Consider the following 26,530-nt stretch of genomic DNA (forward strand, 5'->3'; position numbering starts at 1 on the left):
TAAGCGTGTCTAGTGTCATAAAGTGGAGATGTTACACAGACCACGTCTGAAGTTTAAAAAAAGGCAGCATCAGATTGACCCTTAAATGAAAACACCAGTTTTGTCGTCCGCATAAGAGATCACGGACTCCACAGGATTCTACCAATGTGGCCTAAGGAAAAAGATCAACATTACAAAAATAGTGGGCTCAGCACTGAGCCCTGAGGGACTCCACAACTAAGTGGTTTCTCCTTGAAAATAAATTGCTGAAGGGAGACCGGTTGGGTGCAGTTACTTAGAAAGGATCTAATCCAGGGCAGAGGGGTGCCCTGAATCCCAAGACTGTTCAGTCTCTCAAGCAAAATAGCATAAGAGAACGTATCGAATGCCACGGACAGGTCGAGGAGCACTAGCAGTGCTGCTTCGCCTGCATCCACACATTTGCGAATGGTCTCCAAAACCTCCAGAAGATCTAAATCCAGACTGCGAGTCAGAGAGGAGATGATAGGACTTGAGTTAGCAAGATAGTTGCTTTCCTCTAGTAGATTTCCACACCCTCAGTCCATGGGCAATGCACTTTGGATTAACTGGTCAGGAATATTTACCTACACCCCCCCCCCCCCACACACACACACACACACACACACACACACACACACACACACTCCATTCGTGGCTCAGCAAACTTTACTCTCGTTCTGGGTGCTTCAAGGCAACTCTGGTTCACCACCCTCTCAACCTGTCTTGAGGGCCTCACCAGAAGCTACCCAACCTTCGCACTTACAGCAAGGGGACAGCCAGGCATCTGAATGTAGGACAGCTCAATTTTGCCACTTGGCTCCTGAGTCCTAGAGTTTTGCTTCCTCAATCTATCACCATAGTGTATGACCTTCCTCAGGATGGCCCGCAGATTCGCAAGGGCTGGTTATGCAGCCAAATTGAAAAGATGTATCAATTACGGTCTCTACACACATTGAACCTCTCAAGCTGACAGTTCAAGACAGTCTGCTACTTGCTTTATTTGCAAACTTCCAGTCTCTCCTACAGGTCTATCAGACTTGACCTTAGCTGCATTTGCTGCTGACCTTCAGAATAGGGAACACTTCACTGTTCAAGGTCCCAGTCATTGAGGTTGCCTTGGAAGGACTTAAATGGGTCCTTCCACCTTGGATCCCCCTTGCCCCTGTATGAAATCTCAGCATGGTTTTTACATGATTCATGGGTCACCTTTCAAGCCCCTCCATTTTTGCCTTCTGCAGTTTCTCTTTGAAGCTGGCCCCCACCTTAGAGGAACCCTTTTTTCAGGTCAACAATGAGTGTTGTCCTTGGGGCTAACCCAGAATTCCTCCCTAAGGAAGTATCTTCTTTCCACCTTCATCAAACCGATTTCTTCCCAAATCAAAATTCTGTAGCATGGACAGCACTTCACACGCTAAACATTTAGGGCCCTCATGTATTACATTGACAGAACAAAATCCTTCTGTCTTTCTCAGAACAATGCAAAGTTCACACTCTACCAGGGAGACATTGCTCTGTGGTTGGCCTAATGCATTCAAACCTGTTATGCTATTGCCAAGAGGCAATTGCCTGCCTCAGCCAGACCCCCAAAAAGGGTCATTCATGGACTTTCCTAGGTTACCTCATAGCTGACAAATGTAAGGCAGACACTTGGTCCACCCCATACATTTTCACCCAGCATTCCTGTGTGGATGTTAGAACAGCCTGGCCAAAGTTAGCTTGTTGGAGAGCTAAGTACACTTTTCCAGTCTTCTGAAACATTCTTCGGCTAGCCATCATTTAGAGAACTGCTTTGTTCTATACGGAACATGTGCATCTACAGCTACACATGTCATGAACAGAAAATGTCTCTTATCCTGTGAGTATCTTTCGTGGCATATTTTGACATACTCCTCTGCCTGTACCTCATTGGAATTGCTTTTTGCTGGCATCTAGTGTATTGTGTGGTGATGCTCCTGCAGATTAATTGTCATTTCAGCTTGCATTGCTAGGCACTTTATTTTGGTGCCAGTCTGAGCTTTTTGGTTTTCTTGGTATCAGTTTTCCTGGTGTGTTCCTTTGTTTGAGTGCACTTTGGGTGAGTAATTGATGCCGGTGGCATCTGATTTGGTAAATCCTCATGAGTTAAAGACTAGGGAAAAAAATGGTGAGGGTTGTAATGCTTTATTTACCTGCTAGTGAACTCCTTACTCACTTTTTTCTTTGCCCCAACATTACAACTCACCAGCCCTTTCTACTGTTTGTCCATCTTCATTCAGTCGGTTGTGCTTCCTTGGTTGTTGAAGGGAGAATTCTGGTTAGAAATGATTTCCTTGGAGGAGTATGAGCTTAATAGTAGTTTTTAATTTTGCAACTGGATGTCCTTGTCCATTTAAAAAAAGTTGTATTGGGTTTTCCACATTGCAGGATCAATACACGTGATTAACCATAGTTACAGGCATACCATTAGACATCTCACTGGTACTGAGTCATGGTTACAGGCAAAAGATATAGAAACTGACAATGCAATGATTCCTTCAAGGAGCTAGTCCTTCTGAAAGAAGGGGGGGTTATCCTCCAGAGTGTACCTGGTAAGGGAAAATGGGAAGAGAGAGCAAACTACAAACTTGGGGACTAACCAGGGATAGGTGACGGGGGGGTGAAGGTGGGCAGCTAGTTCTTGTAGTTTGTTGCTATACAGTTGGGGTTGTGGACCTTGGTGGGGAGGGCCCCATAGGAGGCTATCAGTGTTAAGTGCCCATGCATGCCATGTAGGGGACTTGGGGAGAGCGGGCCTACTTGACACCCCGGGGTAGGGTGTGCAGCAGGGCCTTTGGTAAGACCTGCGGCTGTGGGGATGACAGGGCATCAGTTGTTTGTCTGATGCTCTGGTGGTGCATGGTCCAATCCTTGGAGATGTGCTCTTGACTCATTCCCTGTACCCCCTCCTGCCGGATCTCGTCCGCTTCAGCCACACCCCACTTAGACTGCTCCCATCCAGGCTTCCAAAGGAGGCCCGCAGGCTCAGCTAAAAGGAGGGCCAGGAATGCAAACCAGTTGCCACACCTCATGATGTAAAGGCTGGGAATAGAAAAAGATCGGAGTAATAAAATAACAAAGTAAACCAAGCATTCGCGTATGTAACGAAATATCCGCCATCCACGTATGGTTCCAGTAAGGGTGGCTTTCTCAGATCGCCGCACATTCCGTCTTGCTGCTCAGATACAGATGTGCTGATGCCTTTTGCGTGATTATTTTTCAAGGAAGTGGTTCAATCACCTGATTCTTATGTAGCACGACTGAAAGGCAGATTTACATTTCAAGAAACAATGAATGTACTCATAAACTGACAGCAAATCTATGACAAAGTATGTTTTGAGACTTCCACATTCTGTGATATTTGTATTTTTTTCTTTAAGATGATGCTACGCTCGTCTTGGTAATTGGAAATGAAGACCTACTCTTCGTTGACGTTAGAACTGGAGAGTCTCAGTCGCTGGTGTCCATAAAGGGAGTCCCTTCTGCGGTGGCCTATGACCTCTTTCGAGAATCTTATTTCTGGGTAGATGAAAAGGGCAGACTGCAAGTCTACAAAATCGGATCAAATAACTACACGCAGCTGTATCCAGGTGAGTAACTCCAGAGGGTGGGGGCGCCTCCTGTGGTGTAGAGCATTCATTACAGATCTGCTTGTGCCCACACCCTGGGTGCTGGTTTGCGAATGTTCAGATGTTTGGTGGAGAATACACCTTTAATAACCTTGATATGGGATGCATGTTAAACAGTGAAGTGCTCGCCTTGTGCTGGATGGCAAACTGGGTATTGGACGTATGTTTTCAGAAAGGATCTGTACCTGCTGTGCTAACACTATTCGAATTATTCCATTGGCTTATCACGTGCCAATAATTCTAACTGTGGTAGTATCCTTGTCACAATCTAATGTTCAAACCTTTTTTGGGCAAAGTTATCACAATTCATTTTTAATTTAACAAGAATCAAACCTTTTAAGTTTCTGATACAAATGCCTGCCTTTACATATTCCTACAGCAGTTTCTTAAAAAGCACTATATTAGGGCTAAGAACGCTATTGATATATCTTCTCTTCCTAGGCAGTATTTTCCAATTTATTTTTTAATTAATGCTGTTCTAGTGTAATCATCCTTGCGGCAGTTATTTAGGTCATCTGCCTCCACATAATATACCAGAGTCACAGCTGCACACATTGTCAAGCCTAGGACTTCAACCTGAATTGACAGATAAAAGTAATTCCGAATAACTAGCCCCACAAGCACTCTTCAACAGACACCAGTTGAAGTAAATCATGGTGGCTTGGTTAAGCAGAGCATGGCGTGAACAGTAGATCTGCCGAGCTCCTCCATCTCGCTCTGATAGGTGCACTAAGTACCCCAAAGTGGACTCCACACAGTGACAACGTAACCCTTTCAGATGCTGTGTACTCTGACATAACTGCGAGGGGTGGGCGAGCTTGCCCCATGTTGAGGTGCTGTGTTGATGGCCGCCTAAGAAGGCCTGTGTTCACAGGTTGGTGGGCTCTCCAGACCCTGATCTGGGAGAACAGATGTTTACCATGCCCTGCTTCCAGGGAAACCAAAGCCGGCATGATCGTGGGGTCCTTCCCTGTGTGCCCCCAAGGTGGGCTGGGTGTCCCAACGCACCCGCTGAGACATCAAAGATGCAATGGAGTGGCCCACCTTGAAGCCTCCAACTAGATGCCCAGGCAGGGTATCGCCTTACTGCCATATCACCTGACTGATCACAGCTGAGCCTGCATCACTTTACCCAAAGGGATCCTCTGCACAAGAGCTGGTGAGTCAGAGTCCAGGCCCTGTGCTGTACGACTGCTACAGTTGGGGCTACGACAAATCTGCCATGTCTGGGTTCTTGCCCTACCTAGACATGTTACCTGTTCTGACCTGCAGGCCCTGAGATGTGAAGACCACCTGCTCCATGCAGCCTCTCTCCTTGGGATCATAACAGTGGATGTGAAGAATGCAGACTTAATTGACCCAGTAGAGGACTCGGAATCTACCTGAAGAGCTCCACCTCACCCTGGTATACAGAGGGGCACAATTAGGGGAAAGGTTTCCTCAAATTGTTTGAGGGGCCTAAAACTGGTACCAAGCCCCCCACTTATGGACTCCTGCTAAAGATGCAGCAAACCTCAGCCATCGGGGTTCCTCCACCCACAAACCAATATTTATAAAGGAGTCGAGAAGCACACTACCCAACAGGGACTGCTCCCAACACCCTAACATCTTTCCCACAAAGGTGAAAGGAGCATTCTCTCCCTAGCTGCCCCCACACTGTGGTTCATCGGACAAATGCATCCTCCATAATTGGTCTGCAACCCACCTGGGAGTCCCCAGGGCCCTGGAAAGGACTATAGAGCTTATCCCACAAGTGTCTTTATCCATTGTGTTGCTATTGCTGAACAGTTGTTGCCCTGTGATGTCTTCACAGGAATGAGAACAACAAGCTGGCATGCACAACATCTTCTTCCCATGCCTGTAGCAATCGGTATGAGACACAAAGGGTCATAATGATGAAGGGAAAACTACCACAGAGGGCACGGTCACAGATGTGGACATGCCAAGCAACGGGGGAGGGGCATGCAAATCATTGGCCCCTCTGCCAGACCACATTCAGGCCCCAACAATGCCACTCTCCCAGAAATACATGGAAAACATCCTAAAAGGAAAATTCAGATCCTGCCTCCAAGGTCTGCAGAGCGGTCAATGAACTCTGGGATCACGTGGACCATCTAGAGCGAGCAACAATTAGACTGAGGACCAAAAAATGTTATGGAAAAGGCTCAAACCTCCTGGAAGACCAGAATGTCAAACTACAGCTGAAGCAAGAAGACCATGAAAACTGGAGCTGCCTTAACTACATACGAATCGGGGGCATACCACAGGTATCGGAAGGGAACATGACTTTTGTGGCTAACCTTCTCCACACCATCTGGGGGAGGGGGGGGGGGGGGTGGACTCCACACTTCAACCCAAATAAGACCCAAACTTAGAGCGGTCTCACTCACACCCATCACAGGACCTGATCCTGATATCCTCGCGTACCTCCACTACTAGGAAACAGAAGCAGTCAAGTCCATGGCTCATAGCAAGTGAGATGTATTCCATGGAGCAATGATCCAGTTCTACCAAGAGCTACTGTTGAAAACTTAGGAAGTGCAGAGACTTCCCAGGTCATCAACTCCGAAAGAGTGCAAGATCTAATATCCGTGGGGCCACTCCTTTAGCCTTCTGTTCCAGTGGAAAGAATGATGTTGGGCACTCATTTTGTTGCAGGAAGCCAAAGCACTGCGTGGACCTCCCCGCAGATCAAGAATGAAACAGGAGGGAGGAGCCAAGCTCGACAAAAAGATGGTCGCACGTTAGCTCGGCTCCGCCGTCCTGCCTGCTTACTTTCTAATATCCTGTCGCTCATTCTGCCCAAGATGGACAACAACTTACATGCATAGCTTTGCAGTCACTTACCGTCCATCCTGGTGGGTCCGGTGCTCGGTGGATCCACGGCAGCGCCCTCCCGGAAAGTACGGCCTCCCCAGGATTGAGACCGGGGCCTCGCCTTCAGCTAGTTGCCGGCGAGACTGTGTCGGCGGCGGCCTCGGTGGAGGTCTGGGGCCGGCCGGAAGATGCCGATGTGCGGAAAGCCCTGAAGGCAAATGACTGTGCCTGGGTCACCCGTCCAGTGCTCCAGAGGTGGTGTGCAGCAAGTTGTGGGTTGGGGTCGCCGAGTTTGGTGGCTCCCCCCATTGTTGCCGTCCGACTGCACCGGGCTCCTTCACTTGGTGGCGAAGAGGGCTTCTGACGGAGCGGTGTCGCTGGCGGGTCCCCCTCTTTTGTGGTCACCATTTTGGCGCTGTGGGTGTAGTTTTAGCGCTTGAGGGGGGTCCCGCCGGGGCTCTGCTGTTGAACTCTCCCCTGGAGACGATTCCGGAGAGACGGCGTAGTCGTCGCAAGATGGCGGCTGCAGCCATGTCCTGTGCAGGATCCCGGGCTGACAATCTCTTGCCTTGGTGCTCCGCTTGGGCCTGTGCTGGTGAGCTCGAGCCCACGATTGGCGATGTTCTGCAGGCTCTGGAGACCTGGCGGTTGACCATGGTCCGGGACTCCTGTGTGCAGGGGGAAGTAATGGCCGCCATTGCTCCCAGGTCCGCTTTTGAGGATGCGGATGGGTCTGGTGAGGTCGTTGATTGTTCCCCGCCTTCTGGTTGGGGTAGCGATGACCTGAGACATGAGCGAGTGGAACCGCTGGGATTCATTGACACCGGTATGCATGGCTGCTGTGAACAGTTTCTGCATTGCCCTCGGAGGAGGGGGTTCTATTGGCTGCTTCCATTGATAGTCCAGCAACTTTTCCAAGGCCCTTTTTCATCGCCATGTCCTATGCCCATTGGATCTACGCACATTGCGACGTTGGCTAAGAAAGGACTGGGATGAACCCGATCCTTACTTCGGTGGACTACTAATCGGTGAATGGAGTTATGGACTGCCTTATACTGTGATACTGTGTCGATTCATCCGTATTCACGTATTACTGAACATTTTTCAGTTTCGTTTTGGGCCACGCTTACGGCGTGAGTGGGCGGGGGGGCAGGTGCTGTACCACTTGCTAAATGGTTCCTCTCCCCAGGCTTTTCTTTTTTCTCTTTTCTTTCTCCGTTTCACTATATTCTCTACTTCTATATTTCGGGTTCATAATTAGGGCGACAGGCACGCTGCTGGGGGGGGTAGGCCGTAGCCTGGTGCAGGGTGGGACGGGTGGAGTGGGGTCTATCTAGTTGTTCTTTGTTTCTATGGCTCTTTTCTGTCCTTTTCTTGGGCCTCTGCGACTGTGCGTAACCCCGCGGGGTGAGTTACTGTGGTGGGAGGAATAGGTATTTTATGTAATATGGTATCCATGCCAATGTTTCTCCTGAATTAATCGGTCTGCCCTCAAACACGTTCGCCATTTGTATTATACCTCTGTGGGGCGGGTAAAGTGACCCGGAGTCTCCCTACGTCATTTTCTTTTTAGTATTTTTGTTTTCTTATTTCTTGGGTTGGGATGTATAGTGATTGCAACTGCTCTGTTTTTCTGATGGTTTTTATAGTTATTGCGGAATCGCTGCTCGGTCTGTCTCTGGGTACATGTGGTCGGGCGGGGATACTACCATTGAGGATCAATAAGTGAACCTACGTTTTGCATGCTATGGACCTTTCTGATTACCGCTTTTTGGCTGTACTGTAATAGTTGAATTATTCCCCGCCACGTGCACCAGGTTGCTACCTATACAACTGATCCTTTATTCTTTAATATATAAAATTAACCTCCTTTAATCCTATGGTTCTAGTTGGTTAACGACAATGACTTACAGCGTCAGGTAATATCGTCTAACCACTCTGTGCCTTTAATTGTTGATGATGCCTTCCAGTTTTGTACCGTGGCCGGCCCCTGGGTTGTAGGCCCGTATTTGTAGGCATCCATTTCTTCAAATAAAGGTTTTCAAAAAAAAAAAAACAAATGAAACCGCCTTCCACTTCACCAACCACTGGAGAGGATTAAACAAAATCCACAGAAATAAACTGGAATCCATGTCATGACCTCTAGACCCCCCCACTCCCCCACCGGTCTCAAGACACCGAACACTCCACATTTGGTGCTGAGAAGGACCAGAGGGAGATGTAAGGAACAAGGTCATTGGTACAACCTGCCTAATCCTACCCCCACTCAGACATTCTGGCACGACTCTGATTCTTCTCAGCAACCTTTTTTCCTAACCAGTGGATTGCACTCCCATTGGATGGAACTTTCAACCCATCTATTTCTGTTGAGCCTTGTTGGCCAACTTGACTATCAGATCTTCCCTTCCCTCCTGATGTGTTGGACTTTTGGGGGCAACAGATCTTCCATATATTGATCCTATCTATCCTGTGCCCTGGTCACCCTTCACTAGCAGTAAACCAGTATAGACCTCCCTAATGCCAACATGAAATGCACCGTTTGAGCTACACTCACTAAATGTTTGCAGTATTATCTCCCCTGCCTCTAAACACAAGCAGATTATGGCACTACCTGACCTAGCAGGACCCTAATGTCTTGAGACCAGTTTTGGGCGTGCAGACCACCGATTGTGCCGCCATTGCTATCCTCTTCAATGTGGTCATCCCCAGCACTAAAACAGCAGGGTTCGCAATATTCAGCAAAGCACATATCTGAAGCAACCATACCTCGGTGACTCTATCCAGAGGGCAGATTATTGATGCTTACCACCCACAAAGGTACTAAAACCCTTACAATGATTATCATATATGCCTGCAACACCTATCAGACTCATTTATATGCCACACAAACTGCTACAAAACTTCAAAGGGACATATAGTGAGTGGTGACCTTAACTTAGCATGGATACCCAATTGACAACGCTAACTCAACAGGAGCGATGTCATCCCTATCAAAAAGGGAAATTTACAGAATTGGGACTTAGAAGCCTGGCGCTACCTCCACCCCAACACTAAAGACTGCTTTCTACTCATACGTCCACACATTAAACTTGCTCTGACGACATATTCTTAGCCCATTCCCTCTTCACTACACTAGCATCCACTGTCTTATCTGATACATCTATCTCAGGCCTCTCCTGTGTTAAACCTACTTGGCATGGAGACCCATGCCTTCACTGACACCCTCCGCAATGGTGCCTAAACCCTCACATACTGAGACCCGGTAAATATTGCAGACCTAGTGGCTATAGTTCACTACTTCACACACACAACCTGGTCCAGACGTCCCTGCACACATGCTGGGATGCTTTCAAACCTGCAATTCGGGGCTCAATTATAGACATAGAGGGGTAGGGCCAGAGGGGTAAGACTCGTAGAAAATTCATTGACCGCAGAGATTTGGAGGTCCTTGATACACAAAAACATACGAAATAGCCAAACGGAAACTGGCAAGATCTCTCAGCTGGGTTGGAAAACTAAAGCTCCAGAGAACCAATTTCCTAGAATGCACCCTCCTGACATTAGTGCAGCCCTTCTGTGACCAAGGCGACAAAGTGGGACCCCCTCCCCCCCCACTATGCGGGAAGCTGACAATTGGCATCTTACCAGCCCATAGCTTTATTACATGCAGGCACCAAAATCTATATGAAAATAGTAGCTATGCACTTAGATCCCCTGCTCCTAAGCCTCCAAGATCTGGACCAGGTTGGATTTATTTGTAATTTACGGGATATTTCCGCCTGGCCCACCTAATTGAAAAAGCTCTAAAGCGTTATATCCAAGCTTTACTCCTTTCTCGACGTAGAGAAGGCTTTTTGACGGAGTAAGCTTCTTTCATGGCAGAGGTCCTACATAAACTCCAGATGGGGATGAGGCTTCAGAGTGAAGGTCTTGGTGGCCTACACTAACCGCAGTGATCAGAGTAAACTGGCAATGCACGGCACCCATCACCCCGATGCTGGGGAAAGACTGGTATGTCCCAGTCACCCCTCCTATTTGCCCTGTTGGTCTACCTACTAGCCATCAGAATATGACGGGTGTATGTGATTGCTGCCATCCCATTTCGCAGCCAGTGGCACAAGATAAGTGCACTTGAGTTGTTGAGTTTGAGGAGTACCTAGTGTGCAAACTCCCTTGCTGCTTTAAATCCCTTCTTGGAGGACTTTGAAACTTGCCCAAATATCATATATTCAATAACGCAATTCCACCAGCTGCCTCACAGATCCTTAAGAAATAGAAAGCCTTTCGGTGGGCTGCACACTTGATCAATTATTTGGGACACAGCATCACACCACACCTAGGATGGACAGGATCCAACTAGAGGCAACTCTACGAAAATATTCTCAATGATTTCCAGCGATGGCACCTACTCTAGCTGTTTTGGTTCGGGCATATAAAGGTTGTTAAAATGAGCATCTTCCCCAGAGTTCTGTACCTATTTCAAAGGCTGCCATCCTCCATACTACCCCAGGACATAATTCAGGCTCAGAATATATGCCAGTTTGTCTGGGTGGGGAAAACTCTGCGAACCTCCAATAAAATCTTAATGCTCCCAAGAGGGTGGGGGAGGGCCTGGCTTACCCCAGTCTCCAGGAATGTTAAGTGGTGGCCCACCTTCATTATTTTTCGGAGTGGACAATTTGTGAAAGCGAGAAACATTGACTGCACATGGATCAGGTGGTAAGCTGTTAATTGCTCTGGGATTTAGCATGGTACCAAGGCATTCATGCCCCAAGAGTGCCTATATTGCCACCTATGTTACTGTCAGAATGTGTGTGTGCACCCTGCTTTCTCAAAGCACCGCAAGTCTTTCATAGAGCTGGCAGGTTGATCCAGAAACATTAAAGAGCCTTTTGTGTCTAAAACTTGAAATACATGCCTTTTAATACCAGCATTGGAATAGCCAATAGGTCTCGCTTTTGGGACCTTCTAAATGAATAGCCATGCAACACTTGATGTTTAATTGAAGGATATTGTGCTGGATAACTAAACACTTATAATGTCCCAAAGGCGAGACCTATTGGCTCTGCATTGGGGGGCATTTTAAGTGTTTCTGTAGAGCTATTGACTCCGCATCGCTCCTTCTAAACACCCCAGCCCACTCTTCTAACGCAAACGAAGCCGCCACCAACCTCACCCTATGGTTATCCAACACCGCCGACACCTTAGCACCACTGAAAAAACGTCAAAGCAAACCTGGCAGCAAAAAAGCCTCATGGTTCAACGATCTTAAGAAGTCCAAGAAACTCTGCCGCTCCCTTGAAAAGGCCTGGAAAAAAGACCCAACCACTAGCACCAAGGACGCCTTCAAAAACGCCACCCGCACTCACCACCAACTAATCCGAAAGGCCAAGAAAACCGCATTCAAGGATCGACTTGACAACGCTCACAACAGCAAGGAACTTTTCAACATCGTCAAGGAATTTTCCAATCCCTCGGCCAACTCCAACGACATCACCCCCTCTCAAGCCCTCTGCGACTCCCTAGCCTCATTCTTCCACAACAAGATTGTAGACATCCACAACAGCTTCGACAACCAATCCGGAAACCAACCCACCCTACCATTTGCTGAACATTCTCCCCCCGTGAACACCCTTAACGACTGGAACCCAATCTCCATTGAGGACACTATCCGCCTGATGAATTCCATCCACTCAGGATCCCCCACAGACCCATGTCCTCACCACATCTTCAACAAAGCAGACTCCGTCATAGCACCGCACCTCCGAGACGTCAATTGCTCCTTCAACTCCGCCACCTTCCCGGAAGACTGGAAACACGCTGAACTCACCGCCCTTCTGAAAAAACCCACAGCGGACCCCACCGAACTCAAAAATTACCGCCCCATCTCGCTCCTTCCATTCCCGGCCAAAGTCATCGAGAAAGCCGTCAACAACCAGCTCGCCGCCTTCCTCGAAGCCAACAAATCCCTCGACTCCTCACAGTCCGGCTTCCGAGCAAAACACAGCACTGAGACCGCCCTCATCGCAGCAACAGACGACATTCGAGCTCTACTGGACAATGGAGACACCGTCGCCCTCATCCTCCTCGACCTCTCTGCAGCATTCGACACAGTCTGCCACAGCACCCTTCTACAGCGCCTCAGAAACATCGGAATACAAGGAAAAGCACTTGAATGGATCACCTCCTTCCTCACTGGAAGAACACAGAGAGTCCGCCTTCCACCATTCAAGTCCGAGCCCACTGAAGTCATCTGTGGCGTACCACAAGGATCCTCACTCAGCCCCACCCTCTTCAACGTATACATGAGCCCCCTCGCGGCCATCGCACGCCAACACAACCTCAACATCATCTCCTACGGGGATGACACCCAATTGATCCTATCACTCACCAAAGACCCCAACACCGCCAAAACTAACCTACACGAAGGAATGAAAGAAGTCGCCGAATGGATGAAACAAAGCCGTCTGAAACTGAACTCAGACAAAACAGAAGTCCTCATCTTAGGTACATCCCCCTCTGCTTGGGACGACTCCTGGTGGCCGGAAGCCCTCGGAAAAGCACCCATCCCGACAGACCACGCACGGAACCTAGGCGTCATCCTGGATTCTTCACTCTCAATGAACAGACAAGTCAGCGCCGTATCCTCTTCCTGCTTCAACATTCTTCGCATGCTCAGAAAAACATTTCGCTGGATCCCCACTGAAACAAGGAAAACAGTCACCCATGCTCTGGTCACGAGCCGTCTGGACTACGGAAGCACCCTCTACGCAGGCACTACCGCTAAACTCCAGAAGAAACTCCAACGAATCCAAAACGCCTCAGCCAGGATCATATTAGACATCCCACGCAACGAACACATCTCTGGTCACCTTAAAGACCTCCATTGGCTACCCGTCGAAAAGAGGATCACTTTCCGACTGCTAACCCACGCACACAAATCTCTCTACGACATCGGACCAGAATGCCTCAACTCACGTCTGTCCTTCAACACCCCCTCCCGCCAACTACTTTCTTCCAGCCAAGCCCTCGCCACGGTACCTCACATCAACAAGACCACCATGGGAGGCAGATCCTTCTCATACCTGGCTGCTAAAACATGGAATTCACTCCCCGCTTACCTCCGCCTTACCCAGAACCACCTAGCATTCAGAAAGCAACTTAAAACGTGGATATTTGACAAGTAATCCTCCTCCCCTTTCTAAGCGCCTTGAGACCCTCTGGGTATGTAGTGCGCTATATAAATTCTCTGACTTGACTTGACTAGAGAAGTGTGGCTGCTATGCAGCATGCTAAGATGCAGTGCTGGCCCCGAGGGATGCAGCGCTGGCCCCGAGGGATGCAGCGCTGGCCCCGAGGGATGCAGCGCTGGCCCCGAGGGATGCAGCGCTGGCCCCGAGGGATGCAGCGCTGGCCCCGAGGGATGCAGCGCTGGCCCCGAGGGATGCAGCGCTGGCCCCGAGGGATGCAGCTGATGTGGTTCAACTTCAAATTGTGTTTTGATCTAATATCTGACATTAGCTATTTTTTCTATAATATATTTAGCAGGATTATTGCCCAAAGTGTGTGGATCTTTGATTGGGTGAATCTGTAAATGCCTAGCCAATTCCTTAATGGACATAAACCGCTTATTGTCTAAATTAGGAGCATTCAAATGCACAATAAAGTTCACATTTTGTTATGCACAATTTTTGCTTACATTTCTGCTTATTTTATAACAGTGCCTGCAAATACAATGATGTATTGGAGCGTCTTTCTGTATGGCGAGGTTTCAATTTAAAAGCAGCAAATACTGCTGTGAACCAAGGAATTGGTCTGTCCGCAAGCGAGAGGAAAGCCAGATGGTGCCTAATTGCAAGGGAAGCCAGATGGCGGCTGTGCGTATGCGCGTAACAGCAAACTTAAGGCCACAAGCAACAGCTTGTGGTCGGATTTCGAAAGCCCATTCACTAAATGTGTCGACCAGCGCATGCGCTGGCTCAGGCGAGACCTAAAAAGGAGCGTGTGTGAAAGGCAGTATGCTGGTAGGCACACTGAATAGGGTAAAGGAAATCAGCTTGGGTGGGGGGCTTAGGAGAAGAGTTTTTTCTGCCTTGTGATGGGAACAAGATGTGCGATTAACATGCAGAGGGCGGAGGAGGTCTTCGGAAAGATTTAAAAGGCCAATCTGCTGGTGGTTTCAACACTAGGTGCCAAAACCAATAAATTAAGAAGTAGAGCCAAAAACAGTTTATGGCCTTACTTGGTTGCCTAGAAAATTGTTTGTTGGTGAATGTAAATCATGCTGTAAAACCCATGTAGAAATATGGTCTTTTAAAAAAAATCTAACTCAATTTCACCTTAATTCATTAGGCCACATCACTAAGAGACCTTTATTAAGTGATCCTTTTTTTTTTTTTTAATTAGCTTGGACATAGTCATCCCTCTCACTTTAACAAATCCAGAGGCAAGTCTGTTGTCTTGGGCACCCAGTATGCAGCCTAGATTCTTATAATACCTGGATCAACAAGTCTATTAAATCAATACATGAGGAATTTGTGCTGCTCGCATACTGAACTCATGTATTTAAAGGTTTTCATGTGAAAAAGCTGAAAAGGAGGCTCCGTGAAATTAAATAGTTGCATAGAAGCCAGTGCTGAAATTGTAAATGATTTTATAGGAACTCCTAAAATAGCAGTTAAGATATGACCAAGGAAAAGTGTTGGCGACATGAGGACCACACCTTGAAAAACAGGACAGTCGATGCATACATTTATTGACAAACCTATCCTGCAAGGAGATTGGCAACAAGGAGACATGTGACGGTAAACCTGCTCTAACTTAATTTGTTACATAGATGCTTCATTTTAAGGTAACTAAGAGGGTTAAGACACCTACTGCAAATATCATTGTGTGCCTAGCAGTTGGAAGGAATTGTAATAGTGGTAAGATGTATCTATTTGTTAAAAGATGTAGGAGAGTTCTGGGTATTCAGTCAATTTTGAGTCCTAAAGGAGCATAGCGGGTTAATGTTCCTGCACCTAATATAACCTGCAGATCAGATTGGTATTTTATTTAGAGATGTAAGTGGGCTACTGCTTTTGAAGCAAAGATAATTTTGTTCCAGTTCAAAAGTTGTAAGACTTCTAAAATAATCCAGGACTAAAAGTTTGCATGCAGCTCCTTGATGCTTATAAAAAGATCACTGTGCTAAGAGCCATAGTTTTCCCTCAAGGTGGAACACTGACAAGGTTTAGACCACGCCAATGCTATCTGTTCATGTTTTTCCACCTTAGTAATGAGAACTTCCTATAGGTTGGGTAGCTCTCCCCACTTTCAGCTGGGGAGGGACACTCATTAGGCCTGTCTCCCTTAAGGTGGTCTTCCCAACTCTTTGCCTTTTGCCTCCAACATTTTGATGTATCTTTTTGTTGGCCTTATGACTGAGCACTTTACCAGTGCTAAAGTGCATGTGCTTCTCCCCTAAAACATGGTGATATTGGTGTATACCTGATTGGCGCATGTAGTTTACTCAAGTCTCTTGTAAAGTGGCATACCATGTACCCAGGGCCTGTAATCTAAATGTTACTAGTGGGCCTGCCGCACTGGTTGTGCCACACACAGCCTTTCAAACCTGTCTCAGGCCTCTGCCATTTCAGTGCTTGTGTGCAGTTTACTGCTACCTAGACTTGGCATTTAAAACTACTCGCCAAGCTTTGCACTCCCCTTTTATTGCAAGTCACCCCCTAAGGTACTCACTAAGTGACTCAAAGGGCAGGGCGCGATGTAACTAAAAGGCAGCACATGCACTCTTAAGTGTTATGTCCTGGCATTGACTAAATTGTTTTTTACTGCTGATACCTACTCCTTCCACAGACTAGCATTACGAATTCCCTCTTGTGGTTGGGATCTTAATGCCCATTGTCCATTTTGAACACAGACTAGAAGATCCTTGGGAAAACTTTGGCTAATAGATTAATAACCAGTGCAACACACCTGATAGACTTGGATCAGAATGGCTTTAATCCCAGTAGAAACATGCTTTTGGATCTACTCTGCCTTTTTGCGATCATGGACCAATTGCTCTTTGGTAGTGGCCCTCGACATAAAGAAGGCTTCTGATACACTGGGGTGGGCCTCCTTGAGTGAAGTCCTGCATCAACTGGATAGGGCCAACATTCTTGACCTGGGTTTCATTGCTTTAAAACTCACCAGTGGTGAGGGTGAAGACTGTATGTTATATCCGAGCCACTACATATTGAACATGGTACATCTTTGCTCTGGCAATGAAACCCCTGATGTGTGCATTACAAGCCAGGGCCTCCAGAGTGGGTTATCCGGTTTGAAGACTAGTGGCATATGGTCTCACTGTATGCTGATGACGTGCTGGTCTACCTTTGCGGGGATTAGGGCAGCATTCATCATCTAATTGGTCTACTGTGTAACTTTGGTTGAGCCTCTGGTCTTTAGGTGAACTGGGACAAATACGATCTCTTCCCTCTTGATGGCGACTGTGGATGAATAGTGACAGAGGCTTCCCTGCATCTCCCTTCCTTGGAGCTTTGACAACACTAAGTATCTGGGGTTTAGAGTGTACCACCATTTTTTTTTAAGTTTTCAAAAACTTTTATTGATAAATTGTGTGGTACATCAGTGCAATAATAAATCAGCAAATCATAAGGTACATTATATTCTACAGAGGTTGGCACCTTCCCGCAGCAATCTGTCTAGAACATAAACTACCCCCCCTTCCCTCGAGTGTCATTGACGTTGGCGGGCATTCTAGCATCTGTCCATTCCGTAATAGAAAAACCATGTCACTGTGTAGTGCAGGCAATTAACATCAGTGCGCCATACGTAGGTCAGATAAACCAGGTTACAGAAGCACGGATATCTCACAACTTTCCTCCTCAACCCCATCTTGCATCCCCACTGTTACAGCAGCATAGGTTTACATTCCAGAACAGTGTCCATTTCCCCCTGGCATTCGCATTATACTATATTTATACTAGTCAGTCCTATATATGCGGCCGAGGTGGCATTCACGGCCCAGTCTCGCCCATGCCCCCAAGTCTGTAGTTTCTGCCTCTCTCTCGCACTCCACTACCTGCACAAGCAAGTAGGAGGTGAGCAGGCCCAAAATGTCCTTAGAACGTGATGTAGTAGGCAATAGCTCTGCATAGTAGCTCATATTTCCTTTCCAAGTAGACATTGTGTGTACCCAGCACTTGAATTTGGGTGCGCGCCCTCTCCCCCATCGGCATGCTACATCCCGCTTCTCTAGGAGTAGCCCCATAGCAAGGAATTTTTTATGTGGTTTGTTGATGTCATTGGACAGACCCAATAGTGTCACCAGTATACAAGGCGTCAGCTGAATCTCCAAAATGTACGAAAGACCACCAAACACCTGTGTCCAATATGCCGGTAGCAGGGGGCAACTCCACGCCAGATGCAGGAAGTCTTCCCTTTTCCCGTCACACCTAGTGCATCTCATCTTTGAGGTGGAATCTATGGAGTTTGGCCGGGGTATGGTATAGTCTATGTAAAAATGTAAAGTGAATAAGTCTCAATCTGTTATTCCCTGTGATGGCGACCGTCTGTCCGCAGCTGCGCTACCATTGGTCATCTGTCAGTGGAGTGTATAGGTCTTATCCCATTCTTGCCTGGCTCTAATAGAGTGAGATGGGGCTGCAGCTTGTGTGTGTTTATACAGAAGAGAGATGGCATGCAAGGAGTCTTCTTTAGAGGAACCAATGGTGTGCCCTACTCAGGGATGCATTCATAGTATGTGTATGCACAAATAAGGTTTAGGGTGGGGCCTGCCTGTAAAAGCATGTAGATCCAAAACAGATTGTTATTTGGGAAATGCAGGGGTGGCAGCCCTCAAACTCTGTCGGAGTTGGGTGTACAGAAATGTATCCATTATGGTTGGGGGGGGGGCGTGTAGTGAAACTGCTCCTGAGTACGAAATTGCCCTCCTATGTAGAGATCTCCCCAAAAAGAGTAAGTATGGTCTTCAAGCATCTTCCGGCAGATGCCCTCACACGTAACTTGTAACAAGGGATTGCGTAGCAAGGTCATCTTGCGAGAGTACAGCATCGGGAACTCCAGCTTAGGGGCTATTTTGTGCCACGCAAGAATGGTACAGTCTACCGTAGATGGATCTCTCTCCAGTTCCTTCACTACCGTGAAAACGTAAGCCGCAGGGGGGGGTGTTGTGGCAGTGTAGCCATTCTCAATCGCCAAGTGGGGCATAAAGGGTGGCGGGTGGAACCAATACGCCGCAAAGTGCGCCTGCATGCAGTAATAATATTCAAAATCGGGCACATCGTACCCTCCCTGGTGATAGGGCAACCGATCTTCTGAACCTACGGAGGCGGCGTAGCACAGGCGAACTCACAGGCGTACCTGCACAAGGCGACTCACTCCACTTCTTGCCGCACCCGCTCCGTGGGTGCCGCTTCGCCCAGGAGTGTGTGGGGTATCGCTACTACACTTCAAGGAGGAGGATCAGCAAGGCAGTCAGGGCGAGAGGCTCGGCGGGGCTGCGAGCGTGCGGGGACTCCATCAACCAGGAGTCCCTGCGAGACCACGGATACCAGCATCCGGTCCGCTCTCCCTGCTGGCCCGCCCCCTGCCCAGCTGAAGCTTGTTAAGGCTTCCACCACCTTTCCTCACTGGGACACCGATCTTCTGAACCTACGGAGGCGGCGTAGCACAGGCGAACTCACAGGCGTACCTGCACAAGGCGACTCACTCCACTTCTTGCCGCACCCGCTCCGCGGGTGCCGCTTCGCCCAGGAGTGTGGGGTATCGCTACTACACTTCAAGGAGGAGGATCAGCAAGGCAGTCAGGGCGAGAGGCTCGGCGGGGCTGCGAGCGTGCGGGGACTCCATCAACCAGGAGTCCCTGCGAGACCACGGATACCAGCATCCGGTCCGCTCTCCCTGCTGGCCTGCCCCTTGCCCATTACGGCCCTATAATATAGCCTCTAACTCCCGCAGCGCGGGACGCAGCTCGGGGCGAAGACCGGGCTAAGAGCGGGCCGTTTGAGGCCGTTAGAGGCAGGTAGAAACTGGACTGGGCCGGACCATTTGATCCTACCGCTCTCCCCCACAGCCAACATCTCGTAGATTGCCTGTATACCCACCATGGCAACCCGCGAGTTTAGAGACAGAGAGGCCAAATCTAAATTGAAAAATGGCACCTTAGACGATTTTATCACTAGGACCCACACTGCAATTGACAATGAAATAACTAAAATGCAGCATAGGGTCTCTATAGAACGAGAAGCTGCCAGAAGACTGTCTGAAGAGCTAACTGCTGCCAAAAAATCCTCCTTAGGGCCTATTGCGTGGGCTAAAACACCTGAGCGCCCACATGGCACTGCTCCTACCCTGATCGTCACACACGTTGACATCCATCAGCCGCAAACGGCTAGTATACCTTCATTACAGGGGGGGGATCTACACCAAAACCCACCCACTGCCCACAACTTTATCTGGGTGAAACTGCTGAGCAAAAGAAGGAAGCCGAGGTAGGCCTATCCCCCACAGCGATAATCAACTGCACAATGCCACCAAAAGGAGGTAATTCCCCCATGCCACAAAATGGACTATATAACAAAAGGAAGCGCAAAAACACCTTGGCATATTCAAGGAAAAAGGCCAAAATAGCAAAGGCCCAGCTACTAACTAAGGCACCACCTCAGGCTCCCTCAGTTCCCTCCCCAGTGACCACCACTCTCCCCTCTGAAACAAGCCCAGAAAATATTCCCCCACACTTGGTAGTCATCCAAGAAAATAATGATCTCACAATAGAAAGTGACATCACCGGAGCTCCGCTCTGTACCATCAGAGGGAAGGACGTTAAGTTTCTGACAATTGTCTGGGAAACACTCAAAAAACTTCTCTCCCCCCTTGAAGTGAGATTCACACATATAGAAACACAGCTCTTGGAAATTGAAAAAAGCTTTTTAAATTTGGCAACTATTACCATGCAGAACAATAAATCCACCTGCCCGCACAGAACTTCGCCCCTCACAGCACCACCCATTCCTGCAATCCCAGCTGTTAACTCGCTGGCCCCCGCGAAGGCTAAGACCATGGGACCTATCAATGCTATCCCACTTCCCTCCCCTACTGTACCTTCATCTGCCACCTCCACTGCTATTTTAAAGGCCAAACCAATTCCAAAACCTCGGAGTAAGGTAAATGCTAATGATCCAACTAATAGGGTAACGATGACAACCAACCGGCGGTTGAAAATCCACCGCCACGCCCATCAGCCACGCCAGGCCAAAAGGTTTCATCCTCGACAGGTCAGCTAAATTCGAGGCAAAATGGCCATAATCCTAACCATCTTCCATCTCAGAGAGCCAGTACTAACTACATACGCTCAAGGGGCTATGTAGATCTTCCCCCAGAGGTTAGCTCCTATGTTGTAGTGCTGACAGGGGTTACAGAATTGACGTATAACCAGCAGGAAAACTTTGATTCCTTAAAGAACAAGGTGATCCACTGGTTCGACGTCAATAAGCCAATACCCAACCACCTAAGGAGTAAAATCCTCATGGTGCATAGGGTACCATGGGTAGGCACCACGCAAAAGTCCAGCAGTGGCGATTGCGTGATTGTCTCCTTTGAGGATCCAAATACTGCGCATGCCATCTACTCCTGGATTAACCATAGCACAAATTCAACAATAGTAGCCAGACCCCTCACTTATTTTTACCCACCCCATCCCCATTCAAACCAGGGGGGGGACTGGAGAAGGATACCGGAGAGGAACGGTACATGGGGAGGGCAAAGTAACTACTGGGCGGATACACTTGGCGGGTGGAATGGGGTACCGATTTCCAATAGATACGGGTGTCTTGAGGAAGTGGATTGACGTCCACATCTGCCAGTCACCACACCCTCAATACCGTCCCAATAAGCTGTCAATTCCATTCAATGGGTCAATCATTAACTCTCACTACACTAAATGTACACATGGGTGGTCTAACTCCTCCTCCATTACCAAACCAGTCGGAGGCTCACAAATTTAGAGTAGGGCCAGGTAGGCGTGACACCACGCCACCAAAGCTAGCAAAAACTGAATCCAATACGATTGACAAAGATAGCCCTCCCATATTGTATAGCCCACAACTGAACAGCGTCCTATCGGACATTCCTCCACCTGAACAACAAGGCAAACCCCTCGCACATGAATATTCTCAGCCACCAGCCGACATTAAGACATCAGAGGCTCCGGGAGTAATTTCCATTCTCTCCTGGAATGTCGCTGGGTTAGCCAACAAAGTAGACACGCCTGATTGGGGGGAACTCATTGAAGGGTACGATGTATGCCTTTTTCAAGAGACATGGGCAAGAGAAAAATATTCCCGGCCGGGTTTTGCTACTTTTGACGCCCAAGCAAAATGGGGAGGAAAGGGCCGACCATCAGGAGGACTCTCGACCTGGGTTGGGTCCCACTTGGGTTGCAGGGCCACACACTTGGAAACCAACTCCTTGGACTTCCAGTGTGTCTCTCTTGAATGGCCAGGCGGAGGAAAAGTAACGCTGATCAATATATACTCAAGACCAGTGGGGGTTGCAGCGACCTCGGGACCAGTCGAGGACTTAGCACAGTTTCTCGACTCACTTAATCTCTGCTCCCCACTAATTGTAGGTGGAGACTTTAATCAGCAGTATGAACCGCTTCCCGAGCACCTGTTGGGTATATCTAGTGAAGAGGACGAATTGTGGAACATCCCCACCCTGACAGACCCATTGGTCAGGGCTTGGACTCCACTTGCCACCCAAATAATGTCCCTCACGCTTAGTCACTCGCTGAGGGCTTGCAACGGCCGGATTAAAGGTGATATCCCGCCTAAATATACTTTTAATAGATTGGGTTATGAGTCACGAATTGACTACATAATGGTCTCAACTAGGGACTGGGGGAAAGTGAAAGATTTTGGCGTAATTCCCAGACTCGATAGTGACCACAATTTGCTTTCACTAAAATTTGAGCTACAGGGGCCACAAATAGACAAGGTTGACGATAATTCCGCACTACAGGTGGACCTTGCACTATCTAGCAATAGGCGCATAATTAAATGGGCTAAACTGCTGGAAAACCAAAGTAACATCGGGAGACTTTATGCACTAGTCGTCCCCGCCTTGGAAAAGGTTGAGCGCTGCATGCACCACCCAGTCAGTGAATCTGAATTCGATCCTACAGGTAATCCTGGGGTATCCAATCCCCCCTTATATAAGCTGGCACAAATGATCGAACTTGGTACCATTCACTCCGAGTTATGCACTAACCTCGCAGAGGTGCTGAACCCAGTGGCCAGGCCAAATAAGTCCAAGCAGAAAAGAGCCACCTGGTTCAACGCTTCCTGCGGGGCAGAAAAAGCTGCACTATTGAAATCACTTAAAGCGCAAGACACTACAAGTGTAATCAGGGAGAAACTATTAGCCTATAAATCAGCCCTCCGTGCTGCCAAAGTATATTGGGATGAGGGGGATTGGTCTAAAATGACAGCTGCCCTTGCATGTCGAGACGCACGGACTTTCTGGCAGATAGTCAAGCACGGCTCAGCTGAACCACTTGTAGCAGTAGAGGCCAATATAGCACCCTCTGTCTGGGAGGAACATTTTAAAAATCTATACAAATCACATAGTAGGGATCAGGTGACGACCCAACCCGTAGAAGTGTCATACTACTCCAACGACAGTGTAATCGACATGGATGGATTTAGCGTGGAGGAAATCACCATGGCAATTACGTCCCTGGCTGCTGGAAAGGCGCCGGGCCTGGACAGGCTCCCAGGCGACCTTTACAAACAAGAACCAAAGATATGGGCTCTTTATCTTAGGGTGCTATTTAACTCTATCCTGAAAGGCATGCCAATCCCCCCGACCTGGCCCGGGGCAGAGATAGTCCCAATTTTTAAGAAGGGATCTCCTCTGCTCCCGGCCAACTACAGGCCAATAAGCTTGATTGACGTGTCCCAAAAACTCTTTGCAAAGCTACTGTTAAATCACCTACACGAGTGGATCAGGGATTTTAATATCCTGAGCCCTTTCCAGGCAGGTTTCAGGGAGAAGGTCTCTACCATTGACCAGGTCTTTCGGCTTGTCCTCATCTATTGGAAAACGGTGCAGTTGGAGGGTGGCAGCCTCTATACTGTATTCGTGGACCAGAGGGCGGCGTTCGACCTGGTCCCCCGGACCAAGTTGTGGGAGGTCCTTGCCAAACTGGGGGTTCCTGAAAGCTTGTTGAAAATGCTAGTCCGCCTCCACAGCGCTAATTTCGCGCAGGTGAGATGTGGCAGGATGGGTGTACTGTCCGAGAGGTTCCCCGTTGGCAGGGGGGTAAGACAGGGTTGTGTGCTTGCACCAACCCTGTTTTGCCTTTATGTCAACGGGGTTATCTCTCACTTAGAGGGGGTACCCAATTCTGATGCCCCAAAACTAGCCGCCGAAAGGGTGCCGGCCATCATGTTTGCCGACGACACTCTGTTGTTATCAAAGTCGGCAACGGGTATCCAGCACATCCTTGATGGCTTCGTGGATTTCTGTGAGGCCCATGGATTGGAAATTAACGCCATCAAAACTAAATTCATGGTCCTCAATCCCCCACAGAAATTCCATTTTAGCCCCAGCATTGCACACAACAGGCTTGAGAGAGTGAAAACCTTCGAATATCTGGGCATTATGCTAAATGATAAACTAACCTGGAACACGCACCTGGAGAAGGTCCTACTCAAACTGACTCAACATTCGGGGGGCATCATGAAGCTTTTGGCAAACAATAAATCCACAATCAGGTCCATTGGTCCTCCGATGCAGAGCTACAAATCCCAGGCCAAGGGGGCTGCCATCTACGGGTCTGAACTTTGGGGCCACGTTGGAACATCAGACCTCTTGAAAGTGGAAAATAAATTCATCCGAAATCTTGTTGGATTACCACCTAGCACTCCCCTTGTCCCCCTCAGGATGGATCTAGGCTTATGCCCGCTAGATGACCTGGCCCTCCGCCCGCTGGCCTTCTGGCGCAGACTATGGACAACTCCAGAATTGGCCAGCTACAGACAGGGACTCCAGGAGGTCCTTGCTATCCCGGGTGCTGGAAAAATCAAATGGCTCAATTTCATTAAATTGGAATTGGATGGTTTGGGACTTTCTAAAATGTGGTCTGATCCCTTGCCTACGTGCCAACTCATTTCCAAAAAAGAGTTAGCCAAGACATACCGTGACAGTAAATTATCCCTGCTTTTCAATCAATGCAAACTTGGGACTCTGACAGCCTCTTTCATGTCCTTCAAGGCCATTTACAATTTTGAACCGATCCTGGATAAAGTTTACCCTTCTCTACTTAGGAAATTATACCTACAGTGGAGACATGGGTCCCTCCCTATCAGATCATTTACAACTAAATGGAGTGATGACGCAAGCAGTACCTGCCCAGCATGCAGAACCTCGGATGAAACTGAACTTCACATTCTCTACCGAGAGATCCGCAAGTACTGGATTGTTCCTCTATGTAAGAATCTGGGCTTTGTGAAGTGCATGGCCGCTTTTAGAGTCCTAAAAACTGATTTGACCGACTACATTGTGTTTGCAGTGGCTAAGTACCTGGGCGCTCTTTGGTCCATCAGAAGGAAATGCCTTAGGGCTGGTAACTGACCTTTCTGCACACAGGTTATCCCTATGCAACTTGGGATTGTGTAAAAGCTTGATTTTATAAATTTTATATTTTACTGCATAACTTTCTATCAAAATCAGTTTTAAAATGTATGTTATAAACTTCTTTTATGGTAAAATTTTACCGAAATAAAGATATTTTTGAATTGAATTGATAGGGCAACCTCATGGTAGGCAGAATAAGACACGCTTGCTTTCCTCCCCATATAAGCCTAGTGAGTTGGGATTTAAGTGTGGTAAAGACAAAAGGACCGGGTGGTATGGAATATTAATGAATTGGTACAACAACTTTGGCAGAAACACCATCTTTATCAGCGATATTCTTCCCGCCATGGAGAGGGGGAATCACAGCCACTTCGTAATAGTCGGTGATCTTGTTGATAGTGGTACCATAATTAAGTCTCATTAACACTTCTCTATCTCTTGCAATATGTATGCGCAGGTACTGAAGCTCTTCTAATTCCCAAACTAGTGGGTAATCGAACTGATGTGGCTGTGTCTTATCTTTAAGTGGAAAAACTGCAGACTTGGCCCAGTTAATTTGTATTCCTGATAAACCAAAATTTAGTGATTTCCCACAGTACCAGGTTAAGATTGTCTTCAGATTTTTTTGACAAAGCATCATGTCTGCGTATAATGAAATAAGTAGTTGCCTGGAGGGGTATATCAGTGCCCTATCATTATGATGCTGACGCAATTTAGCAGCCAGTGGCTATTGCCAGGACGAATAAAATTGGGGTTAAGGGACAGCCCTGGCGTGTCCACCTGGAAACCGGAAAAGAGGTGGATCTAGTGTTATTTAGCAGCACTGATGCTACCGGTCGGGAGTACAGTAATTGTATCCACTGGAGGAAGGCAGTAGGCATTCCCATGCGATTCAGTATTCCCAGCAATTAATCCTATTCTAGGGAGTCTAACGCTTTGATAGCGTCTAGGAACACCGCCACTGCAGAACAATGTGGGTCAATATCCTGCTGGACTGCAGCCAGAGTTCTGAGATTGTGCGACGTGGCTTGATTCGGGATGAATCCCGCCTGGTCTGGCAGTACGAGTCGTTGCATCAACAATTTTAATCTGGTCGCTAGGACCTTAGCAAGTATCTTGGTATCACAATTTATCAGTGACCGGGGCCGATACGAGTCGCAGTGCATTGGGGTTACCCTGGCTTTATCAAGGAGGTGATCAAGGCTTCCCGCATGGTTCTGAGTAAGCACCCTTCTTCTAACGCCGAATAAAATACTTCCTTCAGAATAGGGGCTAAAATTGAGGCGTATATTTTGTAAAACTCTTTTGGCAGTCCATCAGACCCAGGAGCCCGTCTGGACTTCATTTGCATAATAGCATCAGTGATCTCATCGAATTCTAAATCAAGACTAAGGAATTTCTGTTGG

At 48.0% G+C, this 26,530-nt stretch overlaps 1 protein-coding gene across 1 annotated transcript in view; it reads left to right on the top strand.

Annotated features, from left to right (window-relative positions):
* The window catches only part of LOC147661164 (prolow-density lipoprotein receptor-related protein 1-like), an 887,002-nt gene that overhangs the window by 417,852 nt on the left and 442,620 nt on the right, over positions 1-26,530 (top strand). Inside the window, exon 8 of the mRNA XM_086951270.1 lies at positions 3,396-3,605. Within this exon, the coding sequence (XP_086807396.1) occupies positions 3,396-3,605 (210 nt within the window). The remainder of the gene's footprint in view (positions 1-3,395; positions 3,606-26,530) is intronic.

Source organism: Lissotriton vulgaris, unplaced genomic scaffold, assembly GCF_964263255.1.
Source record: "Lissotriton vulgaris unplaced genomic scaffold, aLisVul1.2 SCAFFOLD_746, whole genome shotgun sequence".
Taxonomy (NCBI): Eukaryota; Metazoa; Chordata; class Amphibia; order Caudata; family Salamandridae; genus Lissotriton; species Lissotriton vulgaris.